A 13,461-nucleotide genomic window follows, 5' to 3' on the forward strand; every position below is an offset into this window, starting at 1 on the left:
TGTTCTCTTAAGACCACTTTAACGCAACACCAGTTAGAGCTCTTGTATGTGCAGATAAGATATGTTATACATGGCTCCACCTAGTGGGTAATATTCAGTTTCACTTTCCAGGCAGGCTCTGTGTGATCACATGAGATAGATCCCAGAAACAGTGACTCTTGATTGTCTGTAATATGGGTCAACTCCCTGACTGCTTCGGTGCAGCAAAGAGCTGCAAAATGTCTGTATTTTGTGCATGTATTATATCTTGTACCTTTGGCTGTACATATGTGTCTTGGGCCATGAATTTTTCCACATCTCCTGCATTTAGGCTGAAAGGCTTTGTAGCTAGCCTGGAATTTGTCCATTTTATTCTCAGGGGTCTTATGATAATTACTTTCAGCAGTTATGCTGCATCTTTTACAACTCCTAAGCTATTTCTTGCTTTTCAGGTTTGGTGAATTGCTCTTGGTTTTGCTGTTTCACCATCTCAGACTAGTTTGCCATTTGAATAGCTGTGTGTAGGGTTAAATGAAAATCTGTTTTTAATTTTAGCTGCTGTGAAAGATTTTTATCTGCAAGCCCTGTAACTAATCTATCTCCAATATTTTCATGTTCTTCTTCGAGTGCTTGCTCATATCCATTCCAGTCTAACTGGAATGGATATGAGCAACACATCTCATAGAACAACAGTTACAAAGGTGAGTAACCGTCTTTTTTACAGTCTCAAAATCAGTTTTCTGTCAGTGCAAGTAAAGCTGTGATAAAAGATTCAACAGATTCTGCTGGTTGTTGAATTTTTTGGTGTAAACATGCCCTTTCATAAATCACATTTCTCCAAGGTATAAAGTATGCATCAAAGATAGACAGAACCCTTTCATAGTCATTTCTGTGACTGTCTTCAGTAAATGTAAAATATTTAAAGATATGCTTCTCCATAGCATAAATTAAAGAGCATGTCTGTATGTTTCCAGTTTCCTTGTGGCGTTTGGTTGCAAAGTAAAATCTTGCAAAATGTTACTTTCAGTCTGTCCATTGCACCATCTAGTGGCTGAACTGTGTAATACAGTTTGCCAGTACTGAAAAGTGTCCTCATGGCTCTCACACAATAGAGCTGGTCCCGGATTCTTCTTCCCATTTGCCAATCTGTTTAGGAGCAGAGTCTGATGTCCATATTACAAGTATCACACCACAGACTCACCATTTAAGTTAGGTGACTTCTTATTTTCCAGTGCGTAAAATTCCCCTATCAGCCTCATGACATATGTATTGTTTTAACATATCGACTTAATTTGATAGAGAATTTACTGAAGTTTTAAGAAAATCAGTGATTAATGGTGAAAATTTTGAGCATGTGTGATTCTGATCAACCAGTGGTCTTCTTGTCATGCCACATATTGTGTTCTATTTAAGGCAACAATGATGTGCTTATACTGCTTCCAACTTCATTTACCACTGAACTGAGTGAAGCATTTTAATCTTCTTGCTGGATTTATTTCACCTTTGATTTTTATTGTCCATTCTGCTAGGATGCTTCAAAGATGACTCTTGCATGCCTTCTCTCTGAAGCTGTATACATGTGTGGTATTTAGTTAGCTCCATAGAGTGCACTTCTTTAGTAGATTCTGTGTAATTACAGCCATGAACTCATACTTTCCACATACAGTTTTAATCTTAGGCTCTAATGCTACAAAGAGCTCAGATGGAGGGGGAAGATCAGGGTTCCCTTTTCGTCTACACCTAGTCCCTAGGGGCATTGGGAGACTCTCCCTCTGAAATCGTGGTGGGTGGTCAGTGGTAATTACTAAAGTGCACTGCAAGGTGTTCGCTTGTGAGGGGGCTTGGCACACTGCGACCCCACCCTCACTTTTCAAGATCATCCCTTTTGAGAAAACTCCTCCTTTTCTCTATTTCAGTGTCACACGGCACAGCATTTCTAATGTTTTGTGACACAAGAACATTAGACTACTGTATATTAAATTATACTTGACTTACTTTTCATAGGCCAGTAAAACCCATCTCAGTTTTCAAAGATCTAAGTGAATGACCTTTCAAACGCTATTTTATCTTAAACTCAGAGTTCACGATAAACTCGTTTGATTCAACATCTTATCATTGATTTTAAATAGATTTATTGCTAATCATTAATTTTTAACAAAAACAGAAGCAATCTGGAAACAATAATAATATACAGCCTTCTTTTCTTTGTCTCTGCACCCCTCCAAATTGCTGCATGTTTTTTCCTTGGAAATATCAGCCCAATGGCCATAGCAGTTGGGAAATGCTTGTTTAAACAGCTGTCACACCTATATCACACCTGCTTCCCTACAATCCTTTAGCTTGTGTCTGGGACCCCAGGCTCATGCTTTCTCTATGGCTTAGGACTACTTGCTAGCAAAATTCCATGCCATTACCAGTCAGGCATTAAAAGAAGGAGAAGTACACCTCTACCCCGATATAATGCTGTCCTCGGGAGAAAAATCTTACCGCGTTATAGGTGAAACCGCGTTATATTGAACTTGCTTTGATCCGCCGGAGCATGCAGCCCCGCCTCCCCGGAGCGCTGCTTTACCACGTTATATCTGAATTAGTGTTATATCGGGTCACGTTATATCGGGGTAGAGGTGTAGTATTGGCTTCCTGCACATAAATCTTTAGTGGTCTTATATGAAAGGATTGGCTAGCTTTATTTGTCAAGTTACCTTATTTCTGAGGACAGGGAAAGGTTACAAATTGAAACTGATAATGTCTTTCTTTTGTATGCTCCTTAGCAAACAAGTAATGTTCTATGGACCACTTGTGCCTCTCAAAAATTGCGTTTTTCCTCTTTCCTTCTTGTTTAGTTTTTCCTTAGGATAATGACGGACTCACTTGTGCAAACAGCAAAGCATGTTCTTAGCTCCTGAACCTAACGATTTAAAACTATTGATCTCCTCCCAGTTTATTTATTAAGTTCTGCCAATGTTTTTCATATGGTTCCTAATATTTCCCTTATTCCTTTCAGCTCTGAATTAGTTGACAAGAAAATAGAAGAATTTCTTTTGTACTTTGAGGGAAGAATGAGGCTTTTAACTGAAAAAGCATTCAGGACTCAGGTAAAAGTGGAAAAGCAGCCCAAACACAGCCTCATAAGAATGGCTCTGATCTTCCCATATTGTTAAAAACAGAACATGCAAGCTCTTTGGAGAGGGAAAAAGTGGAAATGATCAGATACTGGTGCTGGATCTGCTCCTTGGTCATGCTTCCTGGCATTGGCTGCAGTGCACAGTAGCATTTTCTGAAATTGGTACTGGACAGGGTACTTTGATTTTTTTCCTTTTTTGGTTTTGGACTCTTCCCCTCCTGGGATGGGACTTCTGTTTTTCAGGAAGGCTCCAGATGAGCTCAGGGGACACATGCAGGCTTGTTCAATGGACGCTAGGACTATTAGTAATTCAGTACTCAAAGCAAATGTCCCAACCTTAGAGTTGCATTTAACACAAGTTGCATTTAACACAAGTTCAAACTTTGCTTTAAATCATACGATACACAGTAGCCTGAGCTAGCTAAACCCGGTTGAAGCAGAATCCCACCCCTTTCCCGATATGGTGGCTTCCGTATAAGAGTAATAATAATCAGTGTGCTTTTACAGGTCAGTGCTCTAATACATATTAAAGAATGTGAAGATTCCTATCTTGGAGAAGAGGTGGATAGAAATTGGAATGAAATAATGACTCAGCAATATCTTTTTGACAGACTTGCCCATGAGGTAGTGAATGAAACTTAAATGTCAACCAATGTTATTGTCTTACTATGTCTTACTGGATACTTATATTTGAAATATAGAGTGAAATTCTGGCTCAATGAAAGTCAATGGTTAAACTCTTTCTGACTTTACTGGGGCCAGGGTTACATCAATACGGAATCTTGCTTCTTGAATAGAAAGTTTAACATCTTGTCAATACTTAAGCACCAATTTATAGTGACCTAGTATTAGGAATTAATATGGAGACCTGGAGGGTGGAGTCAGTACCTCAGGGTCTGAATGCATTGTGACCTGGAGAGATCTGTATAAAGAAATCTTTGTTTTAAGTGTGTCAAGATGAATAGTAGTTACAACTCAAATCTGGTTTTCAGAATTCATATAAATGTCTAGCAATTCCATTTCATAAGCATCAGCAGGTGTTTCTGTCACTAACTGCTGCTTTCGGGATTTAAAATTTTGCTACAAGTATTTGTTCTGGGATGGAACTGGAGGACAATGGCAGAAGGCTAGTAGAAACGTTCAAAATACTGTTCAACTGTTGGGAATTAGGTTGCTTTTAAAAGATGTGTGTGAAATTTGGACATTAGAAAAGTGTACTCTTGTGGGTTTTAGGTTGAAGCACTACAATCACTAACTAAGTCAGACCTAGTTGACTGGTTCCAAGCTCATAGAGGCAAAGAGAGGAAAGCACTCAGTATACATGTGAGTATGTTTGGAATCACCATGATGTTAGATGAGATTGCTTCACACCATTGAGGTAACAGTAACTTCCTTATTTAATTTCTAGGGCCTGTCCTTTTCTTCTTTCCCACATTCTATGACTAACTTCTTTTAAAATAGACTCCTGTGAAGAGGCTTATGTAAGTCATCTTTGCAGCACTTAGAAGCACCCTAGCAGAATGAACAACCTTCACTTTTTTAAAAGTAGTTAAATGATAGAATTGAAAATATCACTTCCTATAGCTATTAACATCTGAACTCTTGTTACTGCTTTAAACCCATGTCAGAGGAGGGAAATAAATCTTAATTTTGTCTATATAAAGTTTTCATAGTATTAGGAATAAATTACTTAACTCTGAAAGTTGCAGAAAGAAGTAAAAGCCTATGGATACGTCTACCCTGGAATCAGAGGTGTGATTGCAGCAAAGCATAGACATACTAGAGCTAGTTTTGTTCTCTAGCTAGTGTGAATAACAATAACAGTGAAACACTGGCAGCACAGGCTGTACAAACCCACCTAGAACCCTGGGGATATTGTTGAGTGGCTATCAGCTAGCCCATGCGGCTGTGGCTTTACTGCTCTTGTTTGAGCTAGCTAGATCAGTGCTAGCGCAGGTATGTCTACATGGGCTGCGGTCATACCTCTGATTGCAGTGTAGACATACCCTTAATTTGGTCTGTACTGCTATAGTTATTGAGTGTCCATAGAGTCCAGATTGAAACTTGTTTAGCTAAAATATGCTTAAAATGACTCACTCTTACCCTAGATTTTAAGCATCCAAACTTTTACTGTCTTCTTGGTAACTCTCTGGCCTTTGAATTTTCAGGTGGTTGGATTTGGTGAACAAGAAAGCGACTCAGATGTTCAACAGTCCGTACTTGGTGAAATATATCAACTCACATTCTTACCCCCTTCCTCCTATATGAAGAATACCAGTTACATCAGGGACATTAGAAATTTCACATTAATGCTTAACCTCCTCCCTTACCACAAGATATTAAAATAAATTATAGTTGTTTTCCCCTGCATTTAAGTGTAGTTTAAGTAATTTTCAGTTTGAGAACACTGTGAATCATTTAGCCTCACTAAATGAATTTGTATTGTCAGCAGCGGTAGATGAGTTCCTCCCTTATTTTAATGAAGATTTGAAGCATTGTACATCCACTTCGCTCTCTCCCACTCCTCTGAAATCTGAAACAAATTTATTTTTAACAGTTGTTAATGGAAAGTATAACTCCTGTCCCCATTCTTAACATACTTCAAGTCATTTTCCCTCCCTTGTTTTTTATTGTGTTCTTATTGTGGTCAATACAACATGCTATGTAAACTTAAAACATTAATAATCTAGTCTTTATATTTTAGACACACTGTTTCAGAGATCTCTTTGAACTCTTCATTACTCTGCAAAGGCATTTGTAAGAGCCTTAAAGAGATACTGCACCGTATCAGCAAATTTCCGTACTTAAAACTGGCCTTCAAACAGTTTTTTAACCAGTGGGCTATCTCACAGTCCAGAATAGCCTCCATCTACTCTTGCACTAGCCATACACCCAACACATCCTGGCACCAGTGGCTGCACAGGAGGGCAGCATAGGACCATCTACGCTGCTGGAGCAATTCCCCAGGGGGCATTTTGGCCGCCATTATGCTATGAGAGCAGCATAAAGGGATCATAATGGCACCTTGTGAAATAATTTTTATCTGTGCAAAGGGATTGCAAAGTAAATGTAAAATGCTACAGATCAGAATGGTAGCATACTACATTCACTTTGCATAGGGGAGACTACACAATGTGCCAGGCAGCAAAGAAACAGGCCCTAAGCATTTAAATCATAGTTACAGCTTTATTTTCTAGTTTCGAAATGATAGAATGACTTATCTGATTTCATGCCATCTGTGGGATTAGCAAAACCAGAGAGACTAATAAACAACAAACATGACAAATTAATAATGCAGAAGTAATGTGCAGACAATTCAGGAGGTCAGGCTGTTAAAGGCAGGGGACGAATGACTGTCATTGCTAACAGCTCATAAATAGACTGATGTTAGCTCTAACACAGATTGTCATCCAATTGTTTCAGTGTACAGTTGACTACAAAAATTTTCACACTCCACCTAACCTTTTTATTGTAGGAAACTCCCGACCATCAAAACTCACTATCCATTACATAAACCCATTAGCCTTCCTCCTGCTGTTTATCTTATCAGCACTGAACTCACCGTTCAGATCAGGTTCAGTGTTTAGACCAAAATTATACCCGGAAATGCCAACAGTTTGAAGAGACCTCTGGATTATATGAGAAAAATGTATAGGGTCAGCGATTTTTCACTTAGCTGGCACTAATTGTCTCTTTTTTGGTCGCACTTTCAGCAAAGGCCAGAGACTGAATGAGTCATGAAATAGACTATCAGTTCATCCCTAGAGGTGTTTCTTCCCCGTAGTATAGGGAAGCTGTATGTTTCAGTTGTATAGCTCCACATAAACCTGTGGTCCTTAGACAAGGATGTGGAAATACTGAACCAACCTAGAGTTAGGGAAAACATTTTAGCTCCCACCTTTCCCCAATGATGTATGATCCAGCAATATAACTGGGTAAATGTTGCCATTTGTCCTGTCAAATTACCAAGGATATTTGCTTCCTTAAATAACTCTGACTCCTATCTCAGTATAAATATTGTTGCCTTAACAGCTCTTAAAATGTTACATTATTTTCAGCCCCATCGCCCCTCCCCCCATAGGTTTAAGGCACCCTTTGTAAATAGCTGGCTCTGTGAAGCAGAGAGAGAATGCTCTTTCATTGCTGTGTACAGTGAGTGTGAATTGATGCATTAAGCCACGTTAAAGGTTTTTTTGTTTGTTTCTAATCAAATTTCAGTATTCTTCAACTCTCATTTGATACCTGGCTAGCCATTACCCCATATAGGCTCCAGATCTCAGAACATTCCTCAGTCTATAGCCTCTTGCTTTCTTCTGGCGGATGCTGCTACCAATTTCTAATCCAAAACCTTAAATCTTAATCCTTCGGTCAGTATCCCTTCCTTCTGGAGAAATGGGTGGGACTTTTTTTTCTGTTTCTGAATATTTACTGACTGGCCAGAGATTATATTCAATCATAATTGCTATAATGAAACTAAAAGCAACAGTTCAATTATTCATATCTACTTGTTTGAGCATTTAGTATGGGGGGCTCTGATTATGATTGGGGTTCCTGTGCAAAGCAGCAGCAATATAGCTAGGAGGAGACTGTCCATCCCTCCATGGTTTACTAAGCTCCCACTGGCCCAAGACAGGTGACTGCCAGGCCTGGAATGTAAATCAGTGTTCCTAAGGCAGCGCATTGCATATGGGTTTGATGTCAGTGGGTGGTCCAAAGGTCTGCCATGTGGATTGTAGAATTGGGGTCTTGGTGTAGAACTTTTAATTGATATTTTGTGGTGTACAACTTTTGCATGTTTTCTTGTTGATCTGATTGCTCCTACAGTTCCTTTCTAATGATCACTGTTGACTCCTGTGTTGTTTGTTTTTTGCTGTCTTTAAGGTTAACAGTAAATTACAATGCTTTCAACTAGCCAGGAAGACAAAATTCACCCCTCTGTGGAGAACCCCTCTCAAAACATATGCACCAGTTAAGTTCTCAAGTAGGCCCTTGTGCGTAGACCTTGGGTGAGTCTCTGCACAGGGGTGAATTTCACCCTGTAAGGAGACGTTTCTAACAGTTCATGACCATGGAGGAACATTCTCCCTAGTCACTAGATAGGAATCAGATGGGGATTAGGAAGGGAATTTAAGACTTTTGTTTAAAAGACATTGTTCCCCTGCCCAGTGATCTAATGGAGAGCTGAGTCAGTACAAGGAGCTGATACATACTCCATCCAAGTGATTGGGCAACAAAATGGCAAATTAAATTTAATGTGGATAAATGTAAAGTAATGCACATTGGAAAAAATAACCCCAACTATACATACAATAAGATGGGGGCTAATTTAGCTACAACGAGTCAGGAAAAAGATCTTGGAGTCATCGTGGATAGTTCTCTGAAGATGTCCACGCAGTGTGCAGAGGCGGTCAAAAAAGCAAACAGGATATTAGGAATCATAAAAAAGGGGCTAGAGAATAAGACTGAGAATATATTATTGCCCTTATATAAATCCACGGTACGCCCACATCTCGAATACTGTGTACAGATGTGGTCGCCTCACCTCAAAAAAGATATACTGGCACTAGAAAAGGTTCAGAAAAGGGCAACTAAAATGATTAGGGGTTTGGAGAGGGTCCCATATGAGGAAAGATTAAAGAAGCTAGGACTCTTCAGCTTGGAAAAGAGGAGACTAAGGGGCGATATGATAGAGGTATATAAAATCATGAGTGGTGTGGAGAAAATGGATAAGGAAAAGTTATTTACTTATTCCCATAATACAAGAACTAGGGGTCATCAAATGAAATTAACAGGCAGCAGGCTTAAAACAAATAAAAGGAAGTTCTTCTTCACGCAGCGCACAGTCAACTTGTGGAACTCCTTACCTGAGTAGGTTGTGAAGGCTAGGACTATAACAGAGTTTAAAAGAGAACTGGATAAATTCATGGTGGTTAAGTCCATAACTGGCTATTAGCCAGGATGGGTGGGAAATGGTGTCCCTAGCCTCTGTTTGTCAGAGGCTGGAGATGGATGGCAGGAGAGTGATCACTTGATCATTGCCTGTTGGGTTCGCTCCCTCTGGGGCACCTGGCATTGGCCACTGTCGGTAGACAGATACTGGGCTGGATGGACCTTTGGTTTGACCCGGTACGGCCGTTCTTATGTTCTTATCCAGACGAGTGCAGCAATCCACCCACAATCCATTGATGTACCGTCATTGCAGATGCTGAAGAATTTATATAAAAACATAGATGTACTGTGTCTTAATGAAATTAGAGAACTCAGCATTATCACACAGATGTATTTTAAATTGTCCCATGAGCCATCTAAGATAAAATGTGTAAAAAGTGACGTTGGATAGAATATATATATATATATATATATAAAAATTCTTGATAATGTAGCTAATACCACCTAAAGTTACCAGGAATGAAAAATTATAAATATAGAGGGAATGCCTGAAAACTCCTACCAGAATTGGGACTCTGATGTGTTGGGAATTCTGTATCCCTTATTTGTCCTTTTTTGCTATTTGTTTCACTTTTTGCATTTCTCTCCACAGATTGTACAGACTTTTCTATACAGACTACACTTTATAACTTTTTTTTTCATTATCAGTGTAACTTTTCTTATGCACCACCACATTCTTGTAGTCCAGTATTTTCTACCAGCAAGGGAAAGGTATTTTTTTGTTGTTTAGATTTGTTCACAGATTCCAAGACTGAAAGGGGCATTGTGATCATCTGGTTTGGCCTCCTGTATAACACAGCCCATAGAACTTCCCCAAAGGAGTATATCTTTTAGAAGAACATCCAGCCTTGATTTAAAAATTGTCAGTGATGGAGAAGCCACCAAAACCTTTGAAGTTGTTCCTGTGGTTAATTATGCTCATTGTTAAAAATGTACACCTTACCTCTAGTCTGAATTTCTCTAACTTCAACGTCCAGCCATTGGATTGTGTTATACCTTTCTCAGCTAGATTGAAGAGCCCATTTTACATATTTGTTTTCCATGTAGGTACTTATAGATTGTAATCAAGTTAACCCTTAACCTTCTCTTTGTTAGACTCAAGGATCTCAATCCATTTAGCGTATCGCTATAAGGCATGTTTTCTAACCCTTAAGCATTCTCACTGCTCTTCTCTGAACCCTCTCCAATTTATCAACATTTTTCTTGAACTGTGGACAGCATTCCAGCAGTGGTTGCACCAGTCCCAAATACAGAGGTAAAATAACCTCGCTACTACTTAAGACCCCATCTTTATACATCCAAAAAGTGCATGAGCCCTTTTGGCCTCAGTGCCACACTGGGAGCTCATATTCAGCTAATTATCACAATACCCAAATCTTTTTCAGAGTCACTGCTTTTCCAGGATAGCGTCCTCCATTGGGTAAGTACGACCAACATTCTTTGTTCCTAGATGTATACGTTTACACTTAGCTGTGTTAAAATGTATATTGTTTGCACCCAGCTTACTAGCAAGCCAGATCGCTCTGTATCAGTGACTATTTGACAGTGTTCTCTTTAAGGAAATAAGATTACAAATAGTGTACATTTTTTAATGAATAAAAATGACCTTTAATGAATTTGGTACTTAAAATTGTCTTGTTACCACACTGTTCAGATGGCATGTTGTAGGATTGTTTGTTCCATTTATCTGCATCCCTTACACACTTACTTCATTTTGTTCTGCAAACTTTTCAGGACACTGAAGAAAACCTCTGGAAGTGGAATCTTGACCTGATGGCAAATTACATTTTCTCAGTTCTAATAAGAGGTAAATCACAATCATTTGATGTGGTCACTGGTATTTAATGGCCACTTTATGTAAAAATCAAGTAGATAAACTTCCTCCAAAGAACAAAGGTGACTGTAGAGAAAAGACTTAAAGGCAGGTCTTATGACACTTAGCTCTGTGTTAGGAGGGTCTCTTCCCAGTGAGACAAAGTTTCCTAATCAATTGGAGACAAATCCTGCCCACTTCCCTGTTGCTACCGAGAGCACCAGATAAAGTCAAAGTTTGAATTAGTGGGTAGGATTTGGGGAGCTCTTATAGGACACAAGAATCTCCTGCATCTCAGGAAGTGCATCTGGTCACTCTGGTACATTCTGTATGTTCCTCTCTTGCTACAATATTTATTATTTTTGATGTGTGTGGGGGTGAATAGAGGTCTGTGTACATCTTATTGGGTGTTTAGTGTCTGACTGCCCTTGGTAATGTTATGCTGCTTGCATCTTCTCCAGGGCAAGAGAGCTGTGAGACTTCCTATGGCAGTTCAAAGTTTGGCTTTACCGTGGCAGGAGGAGCTGTGTTGTTGATTTGTGGAAGAGGTAAAGATGCTTGCCCTCAGGAGAAAAGTCTGACACCTCAGAGGGGGTTTGTAAGGTATTGAGCTGTTTCACTATTTAACGCTACATCTATTTCAAATTGTTTAGTTTGTCCCTCTTAAATTTTAACTAAAGGTATGTCTATGCTGGGATTGTAATTCCCATCGTGAGGAGATATACGTGCACTACTTCTGATTGAACTACCATGCTAAAAATAGTGTAGCCACAGTGGAGCAAGCAGCTAGTCGTCCCAAGTATAATCCTGTCAGAAACTCTAGGCATGTACTTGGGGTGGCTAGCCCCTCTTATGTGTACACACTATTTTTAGCATGCTAGCTTGATCAGAACTGGAGTGGGTATGTCTCCTTAAGCTGGGAATTTTACCACCCTGCTTGAAGTGTAGCGGTGTAATTGGCTCCAAACCACATTAGCCAGAAAGCTAACTACTGCTAAGGAAAAACTGGAGAGAGAAAATTTTTTTATAGTGCCATTGCTTTCTAAAAACTACAAATTACCTCCGAGAGTTCTCGGTCAGCACTCCTTCTGGGGACTCTGGCTTCATCGTGGCCCTAATGTCCCTCCACCATGTGAGGGCATTCAAGCTCTCTGTGAGAAATTTGGTTCTGCTGCATGCCTACAACCTCTGACAGTGCTACTGTCATATAGACAATAATGGTCAAAAACATTACACCTGGGGTTAGCTGCTGGGTAGCTCATGGATCCCTGCAGAGCTGGAGCATTTTTGTTGGAGTTGGTTGGACAAGGCTTTTTCCTTCAATGAAAAACTTAATTTTTGGCAAAAAATTAAAAACCAAAATATCAGTTTTCAGGCATTCAGTGTTTCAATGAAAAAATAAAAATGTCCGTGAAGGGTAGACACCATTAGTGAAAAATTTGCTGTAGTCAAAACCCAATTTTCAATCAAAAAATCATTTAGATGGAAAAATCTTTGACCGGCCCTAGTTTTTGTACATTATTGACTTTAATTTTGTACAATTTTGGGGACCTTTTCCTCCTTAACCAGTCATGTATTAGTTACCTGTAGTTAAACTTGGCATAGCTGTGATGCTTTCAAAATTCATGAATAGCAGTGAGTGTTACAGATTTTAGCCTGTTTCTAGTTGATCCAGGCTTGGTATATAATGGGGAGACTAGTAGTGGATTGCCATTTGGTCTTCCAAACCATACATAAGATATGATCCAAGATTACCAAAGATAGTGTAACAATTATTTTTGAAGTTTGGTTCCTATGTGTATGTCTCCATGTCAGTAGATGCTGTGCTGTAATTTTGTTTTGGGTTTGTGAAGCTATTAATATAATGATGAGTATTATAAGACATCCATTGTTGGAATATCTGGGCACTCTTTAAATGGCTTAGATTAAAAGCAATAACGCTTCTACAGTATGGCAAGCAAATGCACCACATGCCTCCCAAAAGCAACACAATTTTACAGAATGGAGACAAAATGTAGTTTTTTGTAATGGTAAACGTTAATATATTTGTGTGCAGCAGGCTGTCTTATTAACCTCAAATGATATGGATTTTAGTTCTGTCACCTATATAAAATTTTACATGATGTAAGCATAGCTAAAACAGGCAGCATTTTCTGTGCAATTTGAAGGTGACAAACAGTGTGAGTAGAGAAAGAGGACTTGACAGTAGTCAGAATTGCCCATTGAGTATCACTTCATTTGCACATAAAGGTTATGTAGCATCCAGGGTTGGGGCTGTGAAGTTGTAGACTGGGAGAACTGGAGGATGTTAACTACAGACTGACTGGGACCATAAAGAGAACAGAGAATTCTTACATAGCTAGGATGCACAGCAACACTGATTTGGCTGTAGGCAATTAAGAGCTGTAGTCCTTGAGACTAGCTAGATGTGTATGTGTTATTCAGAAGAGTCTGATATTTGCATAAGATCCTGATATTTTGGCATCAGGTCTAAGAGCTGCAGTTCTTAATAACAACTTTTCATTTATGTATTGCAGTGGTTTTCAACTTTTTTTCATTTGCAGATCCCTAAAAAAATTCATATGGAGGGGTAGAC

The 13,461-nt window shown here is 39.2% G+C and overlaps 1 protein-coding gene across 9 annotated transcripts in view; it reads left to right on the plus strand.

The window, feature by feature from the left end:
* LOC123376029 (nardilysin-like) overlaps positions 1 to 8,426 on the plus strand; it is a 93,647-nt gene extending 85,221 nt beyond the window's left edge. For all 9 annotated transcript variants that reach the window (XM_045027641.1, XM_045027640.1, XM_045027639.1 and 6 more), the window contains 4 exons: positions 2,984 to 3,074; positions 3,611 to 3,727; positions 4,337 to 4,426; positions 5,272 to 8,426. In XM_045027641.1, the coding sequence (XP_044883576.1) occupies positions 2,984 to 3,074; positions 3,611 to 3,727; positions 4,337 to 4,426; positions 5,272 to 5,451 (478 nt within the window). In that variant the 3' untranslated portion in view covers positions 5,452 to 8,426. The remainder of the gene's footprint in view (positions 1 to 2,983; positions 3,075 to 3,610; positions 3,728 to 4,336; positions 4,427 to 5,271) is intronic.
* Positions 8,427 to 13,461: the final 5,035 nt, after the last annotated feature.

This window comes from Mauremys mutica, chromosome 8, assembly GCF_020497125.1.
Source record: "Mauremys mutica isolate MM-2020 ecotype Southern chromosome 8, ASM2049712v1, whole genome shotgun sequence".
NCBI lineage: Eukaryota > Metazoa > Chordata > Testudines > Geoemydidae > Mauremys > Mauremys mutica.